Source organism: Lithobates pipiens, unplaced genomic scaffold (assembly GCF_037356315.1).
Source record: "Lithobates pipiens isolate NorthernLeopardFrog02 unplaced genomic scaffold, aLitPip1_a1.2 Scaffold_30, whole genome shotgun sequence".
Lineage (NCBI taxonomy): Eukaryota > Metazoa > Chordata > Amphibia > Anura > Ranidae > Lithobates > Lithobates pipiens.
This window is the reverse complement of record NW_027507791.1, coordinates 33116690-33135677: the sequence shown is the minus strand read 5'-3', so window position 1 is coordinate 33135677 and position 18988 is coordinate 33116690. Positions and strand designations below refer to the sequence as shown.

At 54.7% G+C, this 18988-nt stretch overlaps 1 protein-coding gene across 2 annotated transcripts in view; it reads left to right on the top strand.

Moving 5' to 3' along the window:
* The window catches only part of ITGA10 (integrin subunit alpha 10), a 95581-nt gene extending 83060 nt beyond the window's left edge, over positions 1 to 12521 (top strand). For both annotated transcript variants that reach the window (XM_077463985.1, XM_077463986.1), the window contains 3 exons: positions 2611 to 2706; positions 3956 to 4069; positions 11975 to 12521. In XM_077463985.1, coding sequence (XP_077320111.1) covers positions 2611 to 2706; positions 3956 to 4069; positions 11975 to 12046 — 282 coding nt within the window. In that variant the 3' untranslated portion in view covers positions 12047 to 12521. The remainder of the gene's footprint in view (positions 1 to 2610; positions 2707 to 3955; positions 4070 to 11974) is intronic.
* Positions 12522 to 18988: the final 6467 nt, after the last annotated feature.

Sequence of the window (18988 nt, the reverse complement as noted above, 5' to 3'; positions counted from 1 at the left end):
GGAAAACGCTATTTCCAGTCCCTCGTATCGCATCAATGGCAGCTTTGTAGCACTGTGATGCGTTTCTAGGCGGGGTCGCCTGTGTCTGGCTCCGCCCCATCCTGTCCATCCAGGAGAAGAAGATATAATATACGATATTATCGGTCATATTAAATGTAATAGAAAGTTGTCACAATTCTGCAGCGACTCTTCAATGTTTACAGAATCGTTACATATTTTCCTTCTACGGCTCCGTTCACATCTCGGCGTCCCCCGAAATCCACGCAAATCGTGGGCGCCGTGTTTGCGATTCCCGTTGCTTCCAACGGCAACCAGATTGCGGCGCGATTTCGCGATTTTATTATTATTTGCGACAAATTCGCGCCGCAGTTGGGGCGGCATTGGAACTAACGGGAGATCGCGATACGCATCGATTTCGGGATCGCGAGACAGAATCGCGGCGATTCTCGATTGCGATTCGGGATGCCTAGATGTGAACGGGAGCCTTCAGCCTACCAGACAGCGCAATCTGCACCTTTGCTTAAATCTGACCTCCGTCCTCCCGGGTGTACCGGTTCCTCCCCCCCGGAACAAAAATGGCTTCTTTTGATTTTACTGCACACTGTGAGCGTCTCACAATGTGCATTAGAAGCTGAGGCCAGCCGGATAAAGCCCCGCCCTCATTTCCCGGCTGGAGGACGCCCAACATCATTCTAGATTGCTGTCCCTGGCTCCGCCCCCCTTTCATTTATCAGGTTTCAGTTCTGCCAATCCCGAAGGGTCAGCATCACATGTGGGAGCGTTTTCCTATGCAGGTACAGGAACACCCACTCCTCCAGGCTGACACCCCCCGCCCATCAAGGCGTTGTGATATTTGCATAACTCCTCCCACTGCTTCAAATCATGAAGACTTGTAGAGAAAGGGGGTTCTACAAAGTATTGACTCCAGGGGGCGCCATACAAATGCCCCTCCCCCCACACTTTTCACATATTTATTTGTATCATTTAACATTTTCCTTCCACTTCACAATTATGTGCCCCTTTGTGTTGGTCTATCACAGACATAGAGTGGGTGGATGGCTTGCACCTGAGGGTACTTAGGGAACTCAGTCTAGTAATTGGCAGACCATTGTTCCTACTTTTTCCTGGTCAGGGGGGGGGGGGGGGCGGGTAGGCAAAATATGTTTAACCTTCTTGGCACCGGCCGCACGCAAATATGTGGGTGGGCCTTGGCGGTCTATCACAGACATAGACTGGGTGGATGGATTGCGCCCGAGGGTACTTGGGGAACTCAGTCTAGTAATTGGCAGACCATTGTTCCTACTTTTTGCTGGTCAGGGGGGGCGGGTAGGCAAAATATGTTTAACCTTCTTGGCACCGGCCACACGCAAATATGTGGGCGGGCCTTGGCGGCCTATCACAGACATAGACTGGGTGGATGGCTTGCACCCGAGGGTACTTAGGGAACTCAGTCTAGTAATTGGCAGACCATTGTTCCTACTTTTTGCTGGTCAGGGGGGGCGGGTAGGCAAAATATGTTTAACCTTCTTGGCACCGGCCGCACGCAAATATGTGGGCGGGCCTTGGCGGCCTATCACAGACATAGACTGGGCGGATGGCTTGCACCCAAGCGTACTTAGGGAACTCAGTCTAGTAATTGGCAGACCATTGTTCCTACTTTTTGCTGGTCAGGGGGAGCGGGTAGGCAAAATATGTTTAACCTTCTTGGCACCGGCCGCACGCAAATATGTGGGCAGGCCTTGGCGGTCTATCACAGACATAGACTGGGCGGATGGCTTGCACCCGAGGGTACTTAGGGAACTCAGTCTAGTAATTGGCAGACCATTGTTCCTACTTTTTCCTGGTCAGGGGGGCGGGTAGGCAAAATATGTTTAACCTTCTTGGCACCGGCCACACGCAAATATGTGGGCGGGCCTTGGCGGCCTATCACAGACATAGACTGGGTGGATGGCTTGCACCCGAGGGTACTTAGGGAACTCAGTCTAGTAATTGGCAGACCATTGTTCCTACTTTTTGCTGGTCAGGGGGGGCGGGTAGGCAAAATATGTTTAACCTTCTTGGCACCGGCCGCACGCAAATATGTGGGCGGGCCTATCACAGACATAGACTGGGTGGATGGCTTGCACCCGAGGGTACTTAGGGAACTCAGTCTAGTAATTGGCAGACCATTGTTCCTACTTTTTCCTGGTCGGGGGGGCGGGTAGGCAAAATATGTTTAACCTTCTTGGCACCGGCCGCACGCAAATATGTGGGCGGGCCTTGGCGCGGAGCCACCCCATATTTGCGTGCTTTAGCCCAAATACAGCTGTGCCGAGAACGCAAAGCCAATCACGGTAGTCACATGATCATAAACCTTGGCCCCGCCTCCCAGGATCCAAAAAGGCAGAGGGGTGTCGGCTCCCAGGGGTTCCATTTCACCTCCTAACAGCTGCTGAGATAAAATCTGTTGCAGGATAAGCCACACAAGGGAATTCCCTGTTTATTGGCCATTTTAGGAATGACTGAGCCCGTCCTGTCCTGGGACTTGCAGTTCACCGACGTCTGGGACGCCATTGGCTGATTTGACGGTGCGGGTGGGCGGAGTTTCATATTTGCTCTGTTGTCTTGCAGGCGAAGTTTCGCTCGGTTAAAGTGATCAGCGAGTTCATCCTGAACGTGAAGGAGGACGGGGCTCTGTTCACCGACAACGCCCGGCACAGAACGCAGGTATAAGAAGGGGGGACGCATGGAGCTGCACCACAAGGAGTCCACACTAGCACAGGAAGTGAAGGGAAATCTTCCAATGGGGACACCTGTTCCAATGATGAAATGTTCCAATGGGGACACCTATTCCAATGATGACGAAGGGGGATTTCCCTTAATTTGGAGAGATTTCTTCAATCTTCCTGTTGTCTCCAGCACAGGAAGTGAAGGGAAATCTTCCAATGGGGATACCAAATCCAATGATGATGGAGGGGGGATTTTTCTTAATTTGAAGAGATTTCCTCAAACCTTCTGTTGAGTTTGCAGCACAGGAAATAAAGGGAAATATTCCAATGGGGACACCTATTCCAATGAGGACTAAAGAGGGATTTTGCTTAGTTTGGAGAGATTTCCTCACACTTCCTGTTGTGGCTCCAGCACAGGAAGTGAAGGGAAATCCTCCAGTGGAGACACCTGTTCCAATGATGATGGAGGGGGGATTTTTCTTAGTTTGGAGAAATTTCCTCACACTTCCTGTTATCTCCAGCACAGGAAATACAGGGAAATGTTCCAATGGGGACACCAGTTCCAATGATGACTAAGGGGGGGATTTTGCTTAGTTTGGAGAGATTTCCTCACACTTCCTGTTGTGTCTCCAGTACAGGAAATAAAGGGAAATGTTTCAATGGGGACACCTGTTCCAATGATAGCTAAAGGGGGATTTTGTTTAGTTTGCAGAGATTTCCTCACTCTTCCTGTTGTGTGTCCAGCACAGGAAGTGAAGGGAAATCCTCCAGTGGGGAAACCTGTTCCAATGATGATGAAAGGGGGATTTTTCTTTGTTTGGAGAGATCTCCTCACACTTCCTGTTGTGTTTCCAGCACAGGAAGTGTATAGAAATCTTCCAATGGGGACACCAGATCCAATGATGACCAAGAAGGGGGATTTTTCTTAACTTGGAGAGATTTTCTCACACTTCCTGTTGTGGCCCCAGTACAGGAAATAAAGGGAAATGTTCCAATGGGGACACCTGTTCCAATAAAGACTAAGGGGCATTTTTCTTAGTTTGGAGAGATTTCCTCACACTTCCTGTTATGTCTCCAGCACAGGAAGTGAAGGCAAATGTTCCAATGGGGACACCTGTTCCAATGATGACTTCGGGGGGGGGGGGGGGTCCCTTCGTTTAGAGAGATTTCCTCACATTTCCTGTTGTGTCTCCAGCAATACAATTTTAATACAAATCTGATGTGTCATTATTGGATGTCCTTTGCAGAGTGTTCTGGAGTTGCTGCACCCCGTCCTCCTGCCGCTGTCCTTGTGGATTCTGATTGGAAGCGTCATCGGGGGTCTCCTCCTACTAGCGCTCATCATCTTCATCCTTTGGAAGGTAAGTCACAGACAGACAACTAAACACTCCCCCTGTACAGTCCAGTGGGGGGTGGGGCGAAGTACCTCATCATGGCCTGCAGATGGCGATCACACCAATGCAGAACATCTATAGCTGGTGACAGATCCATACAGGGGGCCGTTGTAGGTGAATGTTATAGGAACCTCCAGGGCGGGGTTGAAGATCACATTCCACTATTTGGAGTCTTGCTATGAATTGTCTTTGAAGGCTGATTTCAGATTTCAGGCTGTCAGATAAAAAGGGTGCAGTTCTGTCCGAGATATTTCGGCATCTCAAGCTGCCAGATACCACCCCACCCCTGAGCCATATCGGGCATCAGCTGTGTCACATATGTACAGTAAAGAGCACCTGTCACCAGAATGATGATTCTGACCTCTCTGTGTACCGCAATACAGCAGAACTACAAGTCCCAGCATGGCACGCCTCCCGATTAATGAACATGAATTGTAATTGATAACCGGCTCTACGGAGTAATGACCGGCAATTTTAGATGTGGCAGCAAAAGGAACGTCCCTCACCGCTGAGTCTTTAAAGACAAACTTTGGGCAGATGAACACTTCATATGGCCAACAGATGGGGGGGGTCACCTGACCATAACACCTGTATGAGCTTGTGGGGGACATTCCAGGACCACAAGGGATGCTGGAAACACGGGAGTCCAGGGGGATGTCGGAGGCACAGGAGTCAAAGGGGACACCAGAGATACAGAGGGCGTGAAGACAAAATCACAAGGGATGCTGGGGACACAGGAGTCACAGAAGAGCCTGGAGACACAGGGGGCAAAGGAGTCACAAGAAACACAGGGGGCCCTGGAGGTACAAGGGGAGCAGGAGACAGAGGATCCTGGAGTCATAAGAAATGCTGGAGTCATAGGGGAGGCCAGAAACACAGGGGGACAAGGCATGCAGGAGACACAGGAGGTCTTGGAATCACAAGGGATGGAGACACGCAAGAGTTACAGGAGTAACAAGGGATGCAGGAGACGCAGGGGGTCCTGGAATCACGAGGGATGCAGGAGACGCAGGGGGTCCTGGAATCACGAGGGACGCAGGGGGTCCTGGAATCACGAGGGATGCAGGAGACGCAGGGGGTCCTGGAATCACGAGGGATGCAGGAGACGCAGGGGGTCCTGGAATCACGAGGGATGCAGGAGACGCAGGGGGTCCTGGAATCACGAGGGATGCAGGAGACGCAGGGGGTCCTGGAATCACGAGGGACGCAGGGGGTCCTGGAATCACGAGGGACGCAGGAGACGCAGGGGGTACTGGAATCACGAGGGACGCAGGGGGTACTGGAATCACGAGGGACGCAGGGGGTACTGGAATCACGAGGGACGCAGGGGGTCCTGGAATCACGAGGGACGCAGGGGGTCCTGGAATCACGAGGGACGCAGGGGGTCCTGGAATCACGAGGGACGCAGGGGGTCCTGGAATCACGAGGGACGCAGGGGGTCCTGGAATCACGAGGGACGCAGGGGGTAAAATCACGAGGGACGCAGGAGACGCAGGGGGTCCTGGAACCACGAGGGACGCAGGGGGTCCTGGAACCACGAGGGACGCAGGAGACGGAGGGGGTCCTGGAATCACGAGGGACGCAGGGGGTCCTGGAATCACGAGGGACGCAGGGGGTCCTGGAATCACGAGGGACGCAGGGGGTCCTGGAATCACGAGGGACGCAGGGGGTCCTGGAATCACGAGGGACGCAGGGGGTCCTGGAATCACGAGGGACGCAGGGGGTCCTGGAATCACGAGGGACGCAGGGGGTAAAATCACGAGGGACGCAGGGGGTCCTGGAACCACGAGGGACGCAGGGGGTCCTGGAACCACGAGGGACGCAGGAGACGGAGGGGGTCCTGGAATCACGAGGGACGCAGGGGGTCCTGGAATCACGAGGGACGCAGGGGGTCCTGGAATCACGAGGGACGCAGGGGGTCCTGGAATCACGAGGGACGCAGGGGGTCCTGGAATCACGAGGGACGCAGGGGGTCCTGGAATCACGAGGGACGCAGGGGGTCCTGGAATCACGAGGGACGCAGGGGGTCCTGGAATCACGAGGGACGCAGGGGGTCCTGGAATCACGAGGGACGCAGGAGGTCCTGGAATCACCAGGGACGCAGGAGGTCCTGGAATCACCAGGGACACAGGGGGTAAAATCACGAGGGACGCAGGAGACGCACGGGGTCCTGGAATCGCGAGGGACGCAGGGGGTCCTGGAATCACGAGGGACGCAGGAGGTCCTGGAATCACCAGGGACACAGGGGGTATAATCACGAGGGACACAGGAGACGCAGGGGGTCCTGGAATCACGAGGGACGCAGGGGGTCCTGAAATCACGAGGGACGCAGGGGGTCCTGGAATCACGAGGGACGCAGGGGGTCCTGGAATCACGAGGGACGCAGGGGGTCCTGGAATCACGAGGGACGCAGGGGGTCCTGGAATCACGAGGGACGCAGGGGGTCCTGGAATCACGAGGGACGCAGGGGGTCCTGGAATCACGAGGGACGCAGGGGGTCCTGGAATCACGAGGGACACGGGGTAAAATCACGAGGGACGCAGGAGACGCAGGGGGTCCTGGAATCACGAGGGACGCAGGGGGTCCTGGAATCACGAGGGACGCAGGGGGTCCTGAAATCACGAGGGACGCAGGGGGTCCTGGAATCACGAGGGACGCAGGGGGTCCTGGAATCACGAGGGACGCAGGGGGTCCTGGAATCACGAGGGACGCAGGGGGTCCTGGAATCACGAGGGACGCAGGGGGTCCTGGAATCACGAGGGACGCAGGGGGTCCTGGAATCACGAGGGACGCAGGGGGTCCTGGAATCACGAGGGACGCAGGGGGTCCTGGAATCACGAGGGACACGGGGTAAAATCACGAGGGACGCAGGGGGTCCTGGAATCACGAGGGACGCAGGGGGTCCTGGAATCACGAGGGACGCAGGGGGTCCTGGAATCACGAGGGACGCAGGGGGTCCTGGAACCACTAGGGACGCAGGGGGTCCTGGAACCACGAGGGACGCAGGGGGTCCTGGAACCACGAGGGACGCAGGGGGTCCTGGAACCACGAGGGACGCAGGGGGTCCTGGAACCACGAGGGACGCAGGGGGTCCTGGAACCACGAGGGACGCAGGGGGTCCTGGAACCACGAGGGACGCAGGGGGTCCTGGAACCACGAGGGACGCAGGGGGTCCTGGAACCACGAGGGACGCAGGGGGTCCTGGAACCACGAGGGACGCAGGGGGTCCTGGAACCACGAGGGACTCAGGGGGTCCTGGAACCACGAGGGACGCAGGGGGTCCTGGAACCACGAGGGACGCAGGAGACGGAGGGGGTCCTGGAATCACGAGGGACGCAGGGGGTCCTGGAATCACGAGGGACGCAGGGGGTCCTGGAATCACGAGGGACGCAGGGGGTCCTGGAATCACGAGGGACGCAGGGGGTCCTGGAATCACGAGGGACGCAGGGGGTCCTGGAATCACGAGGGACGCAGGGGGTCCTGGAATCACCAGGGACGCAGGGGGTCCTGGAATCACCAGGGACGCAGGAGGTCCTGGAATCACCAGGGACGCAGGAGGTCCTGGAATCACCAGGGACGCAGGAGGTCCTGGAATCACCAGGGACGCAGGAGGTCCTGGAATCACCAGGGACACAGGGGGTAAAATCACGAGGGACGCAGGAGACGCACGGGGTCCTGGAATCGCGAGGAACGCAGGGGGTCCTGGAATCACGAGGGACGCAGGAGGTCCTGGAATCACCAGGGACACAGGGGGTATAATCACGAGGGACACAGGAGACGCAGGGGGTCCTGGAATCACGAGGGACGCAGGGGGTCCTGGAATCACGAGGGACGCAGGGGGTCCTGGAATCACGAGGGACGCAGGGGGTCCTGGAATCACGAGGGACGCAGGGGGTCCTGGAATCACGAGGGACGCAGGGGGTCCTGGAATCACGAGGGACGCAGGGGGTCCTGGAATCACGAGGGACGCAGGGGGTCCTGGAATCACGAGGGACGCAGGGGGTCCTGGAATCACGAGGGACGCAGGGGGTCCTGGAATCACGAGGGACGCAGGAGGTCCTGGAATCACCAGGGACACAGGGGGTAAAATCACGAGGGACGCAGGAGACGCAGGGGGTCCTGGAACCACGAGGGACGCAGGGGGTCCTGGAACCACGAGGGACGCAGGGGGTCCTGGAACCACGAGGGACGCAGGGGGTCCTGGAACCACGAGGGACGCAGGGGGTCCTGGAACCACGAGGAACGCAGGGGGTCCTGGAATCACGAGGGACGCAGGAGGTCCTGGAATCACCAGGGACACAGGGGGTATAATCACGAGGGACGCAGGAGACGCAGGGGGTCCTGGAATCACGAGGGACGCAGGGGGTCCTGGAACCACGAGGGACGCAGGGGGTCCTGGAACCACGAGGGACGCAGGGGGTCCTGGAACCACGAGGGACGCAGGGGGTCCTGGAACCACGAGGGACGCAGGGGGTCCTGGAACCACGAGGGACGCAGGGGGTCCTGGAACCACGAGGGACGCAGGGGGTCCTGGAACCACGAGGGACGCAGGAGACGGAGGGGGTCCTGGAATCACGAGGGACGCAGGGGGTCCTGGAACCACGAGGGACGCAGGAGACGGAGGGGGTCCTGGAATCACGAGGGACGCAGGGGGTCCTGGAATCACGAGGGACGCAGGAGACGGAGGGGGTCCTGGAATCACGAGGGACGCAGGGGGTCCTGGAATCACGAGGGACGCAGGGGGTCCTGGAATCACGAGGGACGCAGGGGGTCCTGGAATCACGAGGGACACAGGGGGTATAATCACGAGGGACGCAGGAGACGGAGGGGGTCCTGCAATCACGAGGGACGCAGGGGGTCCTGGAACCACGAGGGACGCAGGGGGTCCTGGAACCACGAGGGACGCAGGGGGTCCTGGAACCACGAGGGACGCAGGGGGTCCTGGAACCACGAGGGACGCAGGGGGTCCTGGAACCACGAGGGACGCAGGAGACGGAGGGGGTCCTGGAATCACGAGGGACGCAGGGGGTCCTGGAATCACGAGGGACGCAGGAGACGGAGGGGGTCCTGGAATCACGAGGGACGCAGGGGGTCCTGGAATCACGAGGGACGCAGGGGGTCCTGGAATCACGAGGGACGCAGGGGGTCCTGGAATCACGAGGGACGCAGGGGGTCCTGGAATCACGAGGGACGCAGGGGGGTCCTGGAATCACGAGGGACGCAGAAGACACAGGGGGTCCTGGAATCACAGGGGATGCAGGAGACGCAGGGGATCCTGGAATCACGAGGGACGCAGGGGGTCCTGGAATCACGAGGGACGCAGCAGACGCAGGGGGTCCTGGAATCACAGGGGATGCAGGAGACGCAGGGGATCCTGGAATCACGAGGGACGCAGGGGGTCCTGGAATCACGAGGGACGCAGGGGGGTCCTGGAATCGCAGGGGATGCAGGAGACACGGGGCACTGCAGGAACCAGTCTTAGCAGTGCGGAGGATCGGGTAAGTAGATTTTCTTTTTTTGTGTCCCCTTTGGACCTAAATGAGCCATTACCCCCTCACAGCGCAGGCCGAGCCTCACTACAGGGGATATTTTATAGAGGTTGGGCTGTAATGTAGCGTACGTTTGCCGAATAATCATGGTGCTGGATCAGGAGGGTGTGACAGTTGGAAGGGCAGAATTGTATAAAATATTTTTCTATGATGTCGTATTATCATCACCTTTCAAGTCAGTCATTTGGAAGGGGGAGGGGTGTCCACCTACTTTGGGCCATATCGTGTGGAAACGTCTTTCTGGTCACTTTTACGCTTCATACAAAGTCGTGAACTTATTTGGTAATCCAACTTGAGCTATTTGGAGCATCTCCACACCAGCTGAATGCCAGGGCTTGCGGCAGGAATGTCTGGCCTGCATGCTGTTGAGCAGAAGCCGGAGGTATTTAGGACCTCTTGCTGTTGGCATTCGGAGCGGAGAATTCAGATCTAAAGCATGAATATTTATAGCATTTAATGAGCTGGTTGCAACAGTTGCAAATTTCTTGCAGCAACAAACCGCACACTTTCTGGCAGCTGTTTCCGGCTCCTTATGGAGTAACATATAAATAGGGCACAGTGCTGCCTGCCCTCTGGTGATGAAGCTGGGGTACTGCACAGACAGAAGGCTTGAGGTCTAACCCATGTCCTCCGGGTGTACCGGCTCCTCTCCTGGACTGACATGACTTCCTCCGATTTCACTGCACACTGTGAGCTTCTCACAATGTGCATTAGAAACTGCAGCAAGTCAGATAGAGCCCCGGCATCATTTCCTGGCTGGAGAACCTCCAGCATTGGTGGATGAGCAGGATGTCCTTCTTACTCGTATTTGTGTCTTTCGTAGAGCGAGATGGTTTGGGATTGGATAGGTTTGGTTGGGATAGATTGGGTTGGGCTGAAATGGGATTGAATAGATTAGGATGGGATAGGTTAGGTTGAGTTGAGATGGGCTAGGATAGGATGGGATAGGATAGACTAGACTGAGCTACAATGGGATAGGTTAGGTTGGGCTGGGATATGTTGAGTTGAGATGGCTTGGGATAGGATAGATTGGGTTGCGATGGAATAGATTAGGTTAAGTTGGGATAGGATGGATTGGTTTACAATGGGATAGGTTAGGCTACGTTGAGATGGCTTGGGATAGGATAGGTTGAGATGGGATAGGTTAAGATGGTATGGGTTAGGTTGGGCTGGGAAAGGTTGAGTTGAGATGGCAAAGGATAGATTGGGTTGGGATGGGATAGGATGGATTGGGTTACAATGGGATAGGTTAGGCTACGTTGAGATGGCTTGGGATAGGATAGGTTGAGATGGGATAGGTTAGGTTGGGCTGGGAAAGGTTGAGTTGAGATTGCTTGGGATAGGATAGATTGGGTTGCAATGGGATAGGCTAAGTTAAGTTGGGTTGGGATGGGATAGATTGGGTTGGAATGGATAGGTTAAGTTAAATTGGGATACATTGGGATGGGATAAGTTAAGTTGGAATAAGTTGGGTTGGGATAGGATAGGATAGGATAAATTGAGTTGCAATGGGATAGGTTAGGTTGGGCTGGGATATGTTGAGATAGCTTGGGATAGGATAGATTGGGTTGCAATGGGATAGGTTAAGTTAAGTTGGGTTGGGATAGCTTAGGATGGTTTGGGTTGGAATGCATAGGTTAAGTTAAATTGGGATACGTTGGGATGAGATAGGTTAAGTTGGAATAAATTGGGATGGGATAGGATAAATTGGGTTGCAATGGGATAGGTTAGGTTGAGTTGGGCTAGGATAGAATGGCTTGGGATAAGATAGGTTAGGTTAGGTTAGGCTGGGATGGGATAGGTTAGGTTGGGCTGTGATAGATTGAGTTGAGATGGCTTGGAATAGGATAGGTTAGGTTAAGTTGGGTTGGTTTGGGATGGGATGGGGTGGGATAGGTTAGGTTAGGTTATGTTGGGTTGGTTTGGGATGGGAAAGGTTGAGTTGAGTTGAGATGTCTTGAGATAGGATAGATTGGCTTGCAATGGGATATGTTAGGTTGGGATAGGTTGGGTTGGGTTGGGATGGGATGGGATGGGATAGTTTAGGTTAAGTTAAATTGGTATAGGTTGGGAAGGGATAGATTGGGTTACAATAGGATAGGTTGGGATGGGATAGGATAGATTGGGCTGCAATGGGATCGGTTAGGTTGGGATAGGTTAGGTTAAGTTAGGTTAAGATGGGTTAAGATGGGTTGGGATGGGATGGGATGGGATGGGATGGGTTGGGATGGGTTGGGATAGGATACGATACATTGGTTTGGGATAGATATATACAATGCTTCTTCCCCTTCTCCATACTTATCATTCATGTCTCTTTGCACAGCTGGGATTCTTCACGAGGAAGGTCCAGGGTGAGGAGAAGGAAGAAGCCGCCGCCGCTGAGAACACCCAGTGACCGGTCCCCGGTCCCCAACAGAGACTAGAACTGTCCAATATGGACCCATCACTGTGCCGCTGGAGCTCAATATTCTGTATGATCTTCTTGGTAAGGGAAGGACCTTCTGTGGAGCTGCAAATCTGGAGAGACAACAAAGTCCCACAACATGACCAATACTGAATATAAGGGAACATGGAGCTCGGAGGAGCACGGAGGAGCTCACACTACTGGACCCATACAGAGGACCTCAGAGGAGGCTGCTGGGAGCACAGAGACTACGATGGGACTTCTTCAGGAACGTTGATCCTGCCCCTGAGGACAGGATGAGGAGGATTTACAAAACATCAGGAGTGATAAGGGAATAGAATCAACTAGAGTTCTTTTATATGGACCCCAGAGATTTATATATATATTGTGCTGCCCCCTATTGTCCGAGTGTCAGATGTGGATGGACATTGTAATTTCAACATTTAATAAAAGTTATTTATACAAACTTTTTCATCCACTCTGCAGAACAGAAACTCTGACCTTCATCCCACAGATGTATATAAAGGCACAGTGCTGCCCCTGGTGTCAAAGCCTGGGTACTGCACAGGCAGAAGGCTGGCTGACCATCCCAGATTTGGTGCTGCCATCTGGTGTGGAAAGTGGGGTACTGCACAGGCAGAAAGGCTTTCATTCTGACCTATACCCCAGTTGTATATAAAACGCACAGTGCTGCACTGCCCTCTAGTGTGGAAGGCTGGGTACTGCACAGGTAGAAGGCTTTCATTCTGACCTCCATCACCCAGTTGTACATAAGGCACAATGCTGCGCTGCCCTCTGGTGTGGAAAATGGGTACTGCACAGGCAGAAGGCCGACCTCCAATCGCCCAGTTGTACATAAGGCACAATGCTGCGCTGCCCTCTGGTGCAGAAGCGGGGATACTGCACAGCCCGGGTGCCGTGATGTTTTCAGCACTCTGCTGACCCCTCCCACTAGCCATGAACTGCCTGCTTTGCATAGAGACACACAGAGGCCCAGTGATGACATCACAAGGTAGAAAATAAAGTGTATGAAATGGTTTTATTTAAAAATGAAATTCTCATGCTAATTAGGGGGAAAGGCAAAATATAATAAACTTCAGCCGTAGGTCTAAGGAGACATTAGCAATGGCCATCTCTGTACTTCTCTCAGTTCAGGCTTCCTTTACAAGAGGCCAGTCATGAAAACTACATGGGGCACCAGTTGCCTGGCTATGGCTGGAACAAGCATGTATTAAATGAGAGTCAATGAGACCTTGATATATGTAATCTTGTTCTGGGGTCAGCAAGCCACAAATATTGAAAACAAAAGATCATTGCCGGGGAGGGGCAGCTTCCGACTGAAGAGAGACTGAAGACATCTTGTGGCAGAGGCAGGTACTGCAGGGGAACAGGTTCAGATTGGAAAGATCGAGGCCACCTTCTCACAGAGACAGCTACTGCGGCAGAGGGCAGCACTGTGTCTTACATACAACTGGGGGATAGAAGGTCAGCTTTCTGTTTGTGCAGTACCCAAGCTTACACACCAGAGGGCAGCACAGCACTGTGCGTTATATACAACCGGAGGATGGGGGTCAGCTTTCTGCCTATGCCGTACCCAGGCTTCCACACCAGAGGGCAGCACAGCACCGCTATTGCCTTATATACAACTGGGGGATGGCGGCCAGCTTTCTGGGGCCCTGAGCTATTGCGATTGGCCTAGTCAATTTGAGGTTGGTTGGTTGGGGGCACAGGGGCCCCTGACACAGTGCCAATGTGCATGGAAGGACATCTGACTTTGTTGTGACATTAATATTCTAAAAAGCTTGTTCTGGACCTACTAGAGAAGCAAGAGGAGGTTCTGTATCACAGGCAGGGAGTTGGCATTTACAGGTGGTCATCAGTGGCAAACTCCATTCCATCCAACGCCTAAAGAAGTAGTTGACTGGGGGTATACTGTAAAGCAAAGTTGTTATGAAAACAGCAAGTTAGCCATATTTCCCAACCATCCCAAAAAATGCTAGCGATCTGGCTCTGAAGCTGTTCTTTTTTTGCAGTACTCATTCTCTACCACAAGATGGCTTCCGTCTTTGCAATCTGAACCTGTACCCCTGCAGTACCTGCCTCCTGCCACACCATGTCCCCAGTCTCAAGCTGTCCCTCTGCAGTACCTGCCTCTGCCACAAGATGTCACCAGTCTCAATCTGTCCACCCTACAGTACCTGCCTCTGCCACACAATGTCCCCAGTCTCAAGCTGTCCCCCTGCAGTACCTGCCTCTGCCACACCATGGCCCCAGTCTCAAGCTGTCCCCCTGCAGTACCTGCCTCTGCCACACCATGGCCCCAGTCTCAAGCTGCCCCCTGCAGTACCTGCCTCACAATGTCCCCAGTCACAAGCTGCCCCCCTGCAGTACCTGCCTCACAATGTCCCCAGTCTCAAGCTGCCCCCCTGCAGTACCTGCCTGTGCCACAAGATGTCCCCAGTCTCAAGCTGCCTCCCTGCAGTACCTGCCTCACAATGTCCCCAGTCTCAAGCTGCCCCCTGCAGTATCTGCCTCACAATGTCCCAATGTCTCAAGCTGTTCATCTGCAGTACCTGCCTCACAATGTCCCCAGTCTCAAGCTGCCCCCCTGCAGTACCTGCCTGTGCCACAAGATGTCCCCAGTCTCAAGCTGCCCCCCAGCAGTACCTGCTTCACAATGTCCCCAGTCTCAAGCTGGCCCCCTGCAGTACCTGCCTCTGCCACAAGATGGCCCCAGTCTCAAGCTGCCCCCCTGCAGTACCTGCCTCTGCCACAAGATGTCCCCAGTCTCAAGCTGCCCCCCTGCAGTACTTGCCACACAATGTCCCCAGTCTCAAGCTGCCCCCCTGCAGTACCTGCCTGTGCCACAAGATGTCCCCAGTCTCAAGCTGCCTCCCTGCAGTACCTGCCTCACAATGTCCCCAGTCTCAAGCTGGCCCCCTGCAGTACCTGCCTCTGCCACACCATGGCCCCAGTCTCAAGCTGTCCCCCTGCAGTACCTGCCTCTGCCACACCATGGCCCCAGTCTCAAGCTGCCCCCTGCAGTACCTGCCTCACAATGTCCCCAGTCACAAGCTGCCCCCCTGCAGTACCTGCCTCACAATGTCCCCAGTCTCAAGCTGCCCCCCTGCAGTACCTGCCTGTGCCACAAGATGTCCCCAGTCTCGAGCTGCCCCCCTGCAGTACCTGCCTGTGCCACAAGATGTCCCCAGTCTCAAGCTGCCTCCCTGCAGTACCTGCCTCACAATGTCCCCAGTCTCAAGCTGCCCCCTGCAGTATCTGCCTCACAATGTCCCAATGTCTCAAGCTGTTCATCTGCAGTACCTGCCTCACAATGTCCCCAGTCACAAGCTGCCTCCCTGCAGTACCTGCCTCACAATGTCCCCAGTCTCAAGCTGCCCCCCTGCAGTACCTGCCTGTGCCACAAGATGTCCCCAGTCTCAAGCTGCCCCCCAGCAGTACCTGCTTCACAATGTCCCCAGTCTCAAGCTGGCCCCCTGCAGTACCTGCCTCTGCCACAAGATGGCCCCAGTCTCAAGCTGCCCCCCTGCAGTACCTGCCTCTGCCACAAGATGTCCCCAGTCTCAAGCTGCCCCCCTGCAGTACCTGCCACACAATGTCCCCAGTCTCAAGCTGCCCCCCTGCAGTACCTGCCTGTGCCACAAGATGTCCCCAGTCTCAAGCTGCTCCCCAGCAGTACCTGCTTCACAATGTCTCCAGTCTCAAGCTGGCCCCCTGCAGTACCTGCCTCTGCCACAAGATGGCCCCAGTCTCAAGCTGCCCCCCTGCAGTACCTGCCTCTGCCACAAGATGTCCCCAGTCTCAAGCTGCCCCCCTGCAGTACCTGCCACACAATGTCCCCAGTCTCAAGCTGCCCCCCTGCAGTACCTGCCTCTGCCACAAGATGTCCCCAGTCTCAAGCTGCCCCTCTGCAGTACCTGCCTCACAATGTCCCCAGTCTCAAGCTGCCCCCCTGCAGTACCTGCCTCTGCCACAAGATGTCCCCAGTCTCAAGCTGCCCCCCTGCAGTACCTGCCTCACAATGTCCTCAGTCTCAAGCGGTGCTCCTGCAGTACCTGCCTCACAATGTACCCAGTCACAAGCTGTCCCCCTGCAGTACCTGCCTCTGCCACAAGATGTCCCCAGTCTCAAGCTGTCCCTGCCTCTGCCACAAGATGTCTTCAGTCCGAATATGTGCCCCTGCAGTACCTGCCTCTGCCACAAGGTGTCCTCAGTCTTTCCACTTGGGAGAACGAGGACATCTTGTGGTAAAGGGCAAGTACTGTGGGGGGGAGGGGGGGGGGGGGGGGGTTCAGGTTGAAAAAAGACTGAGGACATCTTGTGGTAGAGAAATACTACTGCAGAGGGTTAAGTGATGTTGGGTGTCATTCAGACCAGAAGAATGAGGACATCATGTGGCAGAGAACAAGTACTGCGGTCCAACTTTGGATTTAGGAGAAAATGAAGACATCTTGTGGCAGAGAACACACAGTACAAAGGGGCAGCTTGGGAAGGAAAAGACCGAGGACATCTTGTGGCAGGAGGGCAAATACTGCAGATGAGAAGGTTGGGATTGGAAAGACTGAGGACATCTTGTGGTTGAGAAGTAGTACTGCAGGGAACAGCTTTGAATTGGAGAGACTGAGCACATCATGTGGCAGACAACAGGTACTGCAGGGGCAGCTTTGGATTGAAGACTGAGGACATCTTGTGGCAGACAACAGGTACTGCAGGGGCAGCTTTGGATTGAAGGAAGTCATGTCACCAGGACCTCCAAAACTTGAATCAACGAACACATAACTTACAGCAGAAAGTGATGTTTCTGAGCCACCCAGGACCCTTCATCAGGCATGTGACTATGTGTGATGAAGGGGTCCTGCATAGCTCTGAAACATCGCTTTCTGCTATAATTATGTGATCGATGAATAAAGTTTTGGACCCAATTTTGGAGATCCTGGTGACATTACCTCCTTTGACTAAACACGGTTCCAGCCTTTGGTCGCTTCAGCACCCATTGTTGAATGCAGCCATTTTTACAGGAATGTGTGTGCTGGGAAGATTGCATTTAAATTTGATTGAAGAAAGACTGAGGACATCTTGTGGTGGACAACAGGTACTGCAGGGGGCAGCTTTGGATTGAATAGACTGAGGACATCTTGTGGTGGACAATAGGCACGGCAGGGGGGCGCACTGAAGAGACTGAGGGCATCATGTGGTAGACAACAGGTAGTGGAGGGGGCAGCTTTGGACTGAAGAGACTGAGGACATCTTGTGGTGGACAACAGGTACTGCAGGGGGAAGCTTTGGATTGAATAGACTGAGGACATCTTGTGGTGGACAACAGGTACTGCAGGGGGAAGCTTTGGATTGAATCAACCGAAGGCATCTTGTGGTGGACAATAGGCACTGCAGTGGGGGGGGGGGGGGGAGCAGTGAAGAGACTGAGAGCATCATGTGGTGGACAACAGGCACTGGAGGGGGCATCTTTGGATTGAATCAACTGAGGGCATCTTGTGGTGGACAACAGGTACAGCAGGGGTGCAGTGAAGAGACTGAGGGCATCATATGGTGGACAACCGATACAGCAGGGGGCAGCTTTGGACTGAAAAGACTGAGGACATCTTGTGGTGGACAACAGGTACTGCAGGGGGCAGCTTTGGATTGAATAGACTGAGGACATCTTGTGGTGGACAACAGGTACTGCATGGGACAGCTTTGGATTGAATCAACTGAGGGCATCTTGTGGCGGACAATAGGCACTGCAGGGGGGCAGAGTGAAGAGACTGAGGGCATCATGTGGTAGACAATAGGTACTGGAGGGGGCAGCTTTGGACTGAAGAGACTGAGAACATCTTGTGGTGGACAACAGGTACTGGAGGGGGCAGCTTTGGATTGAAGGGACTGAGGACATCTTGTGGCAGAAAACAGATACAGCAGGGGGCAGCTTTGGACTGAAGGGACTGAGGGCATCATGTGGTGGACAACAGGTACTGCAGGGGGCAGCTTTGGATTGAATCAACCGAAGGCATCTTGTGGTGGACAATAGGCACTGCAGGGGGGGGGGGGGGGAGCAGTGAAGAGACTGAGAGCATCATGTGGTGGACAACAGGCACTGGAGGGGGCATCTTTGGATTGAATCAACTGAGGGCATCTTGTGGTGGACAACAGGTACAGCAGGGGTGCAGTGAAGAGACTGAGGGCATCATATGGTGGACAACAGATACAGCAGGGGGCAGCTTTGGACTGAAGAGACTGAGGACATCTTGTGGTGGACAACAGGTACTGCAGGGGGCAGCTTTGGATTGAATAGACTGAGGACATCTTGTGGTGGACAACAGGTACTGCATGGGACAGCTTTGGATTGAATCAACTGAGGGCATCTTGTGGCGGACAATAGGCACTGCGGGGGGGCAGAGTGAAGAGACTGAGGGCATCATGTGGTAGACAATAGGTACTGGAGGGGGCAGCTTTGGATTGAAGAAATTGAGAGCATCTTCTGGCAGAAAACAGATACAGCAGGGGGGCAGCTTTGGACTGAAGGCATCATGTGGTGGACAACAGGTACTGCAGGGGGCAGCTTTGGATTGAATAGACTGAGGGCATCTTGTGGCAGACAATAGGCACTGCAGGGGGGGGCAGTGAAGAGACTGAGAGCATCATGTGGTGGACAACAGGTACTGGAGGGGGCATCTTTGGATTGAATCAACTGAGGGCATCTTGTGGTGGACAACAGGTACAGCAGGGGTGCAGTGAAGAGACTGAGGGCATCATATGGTGGACAACAGGTACTGCACGGGGCTGCTTTGGATTGAAGAGACTGAGGGCATCTTGTGGTGGACAACAGGTACTGCAGGGGGCAGCTTTGGATTGAATCAACTGAGGGCATCTTGTGGCAGACAATAGGCACTGCAGGGGGGGGGGGGGGGGCAGTGA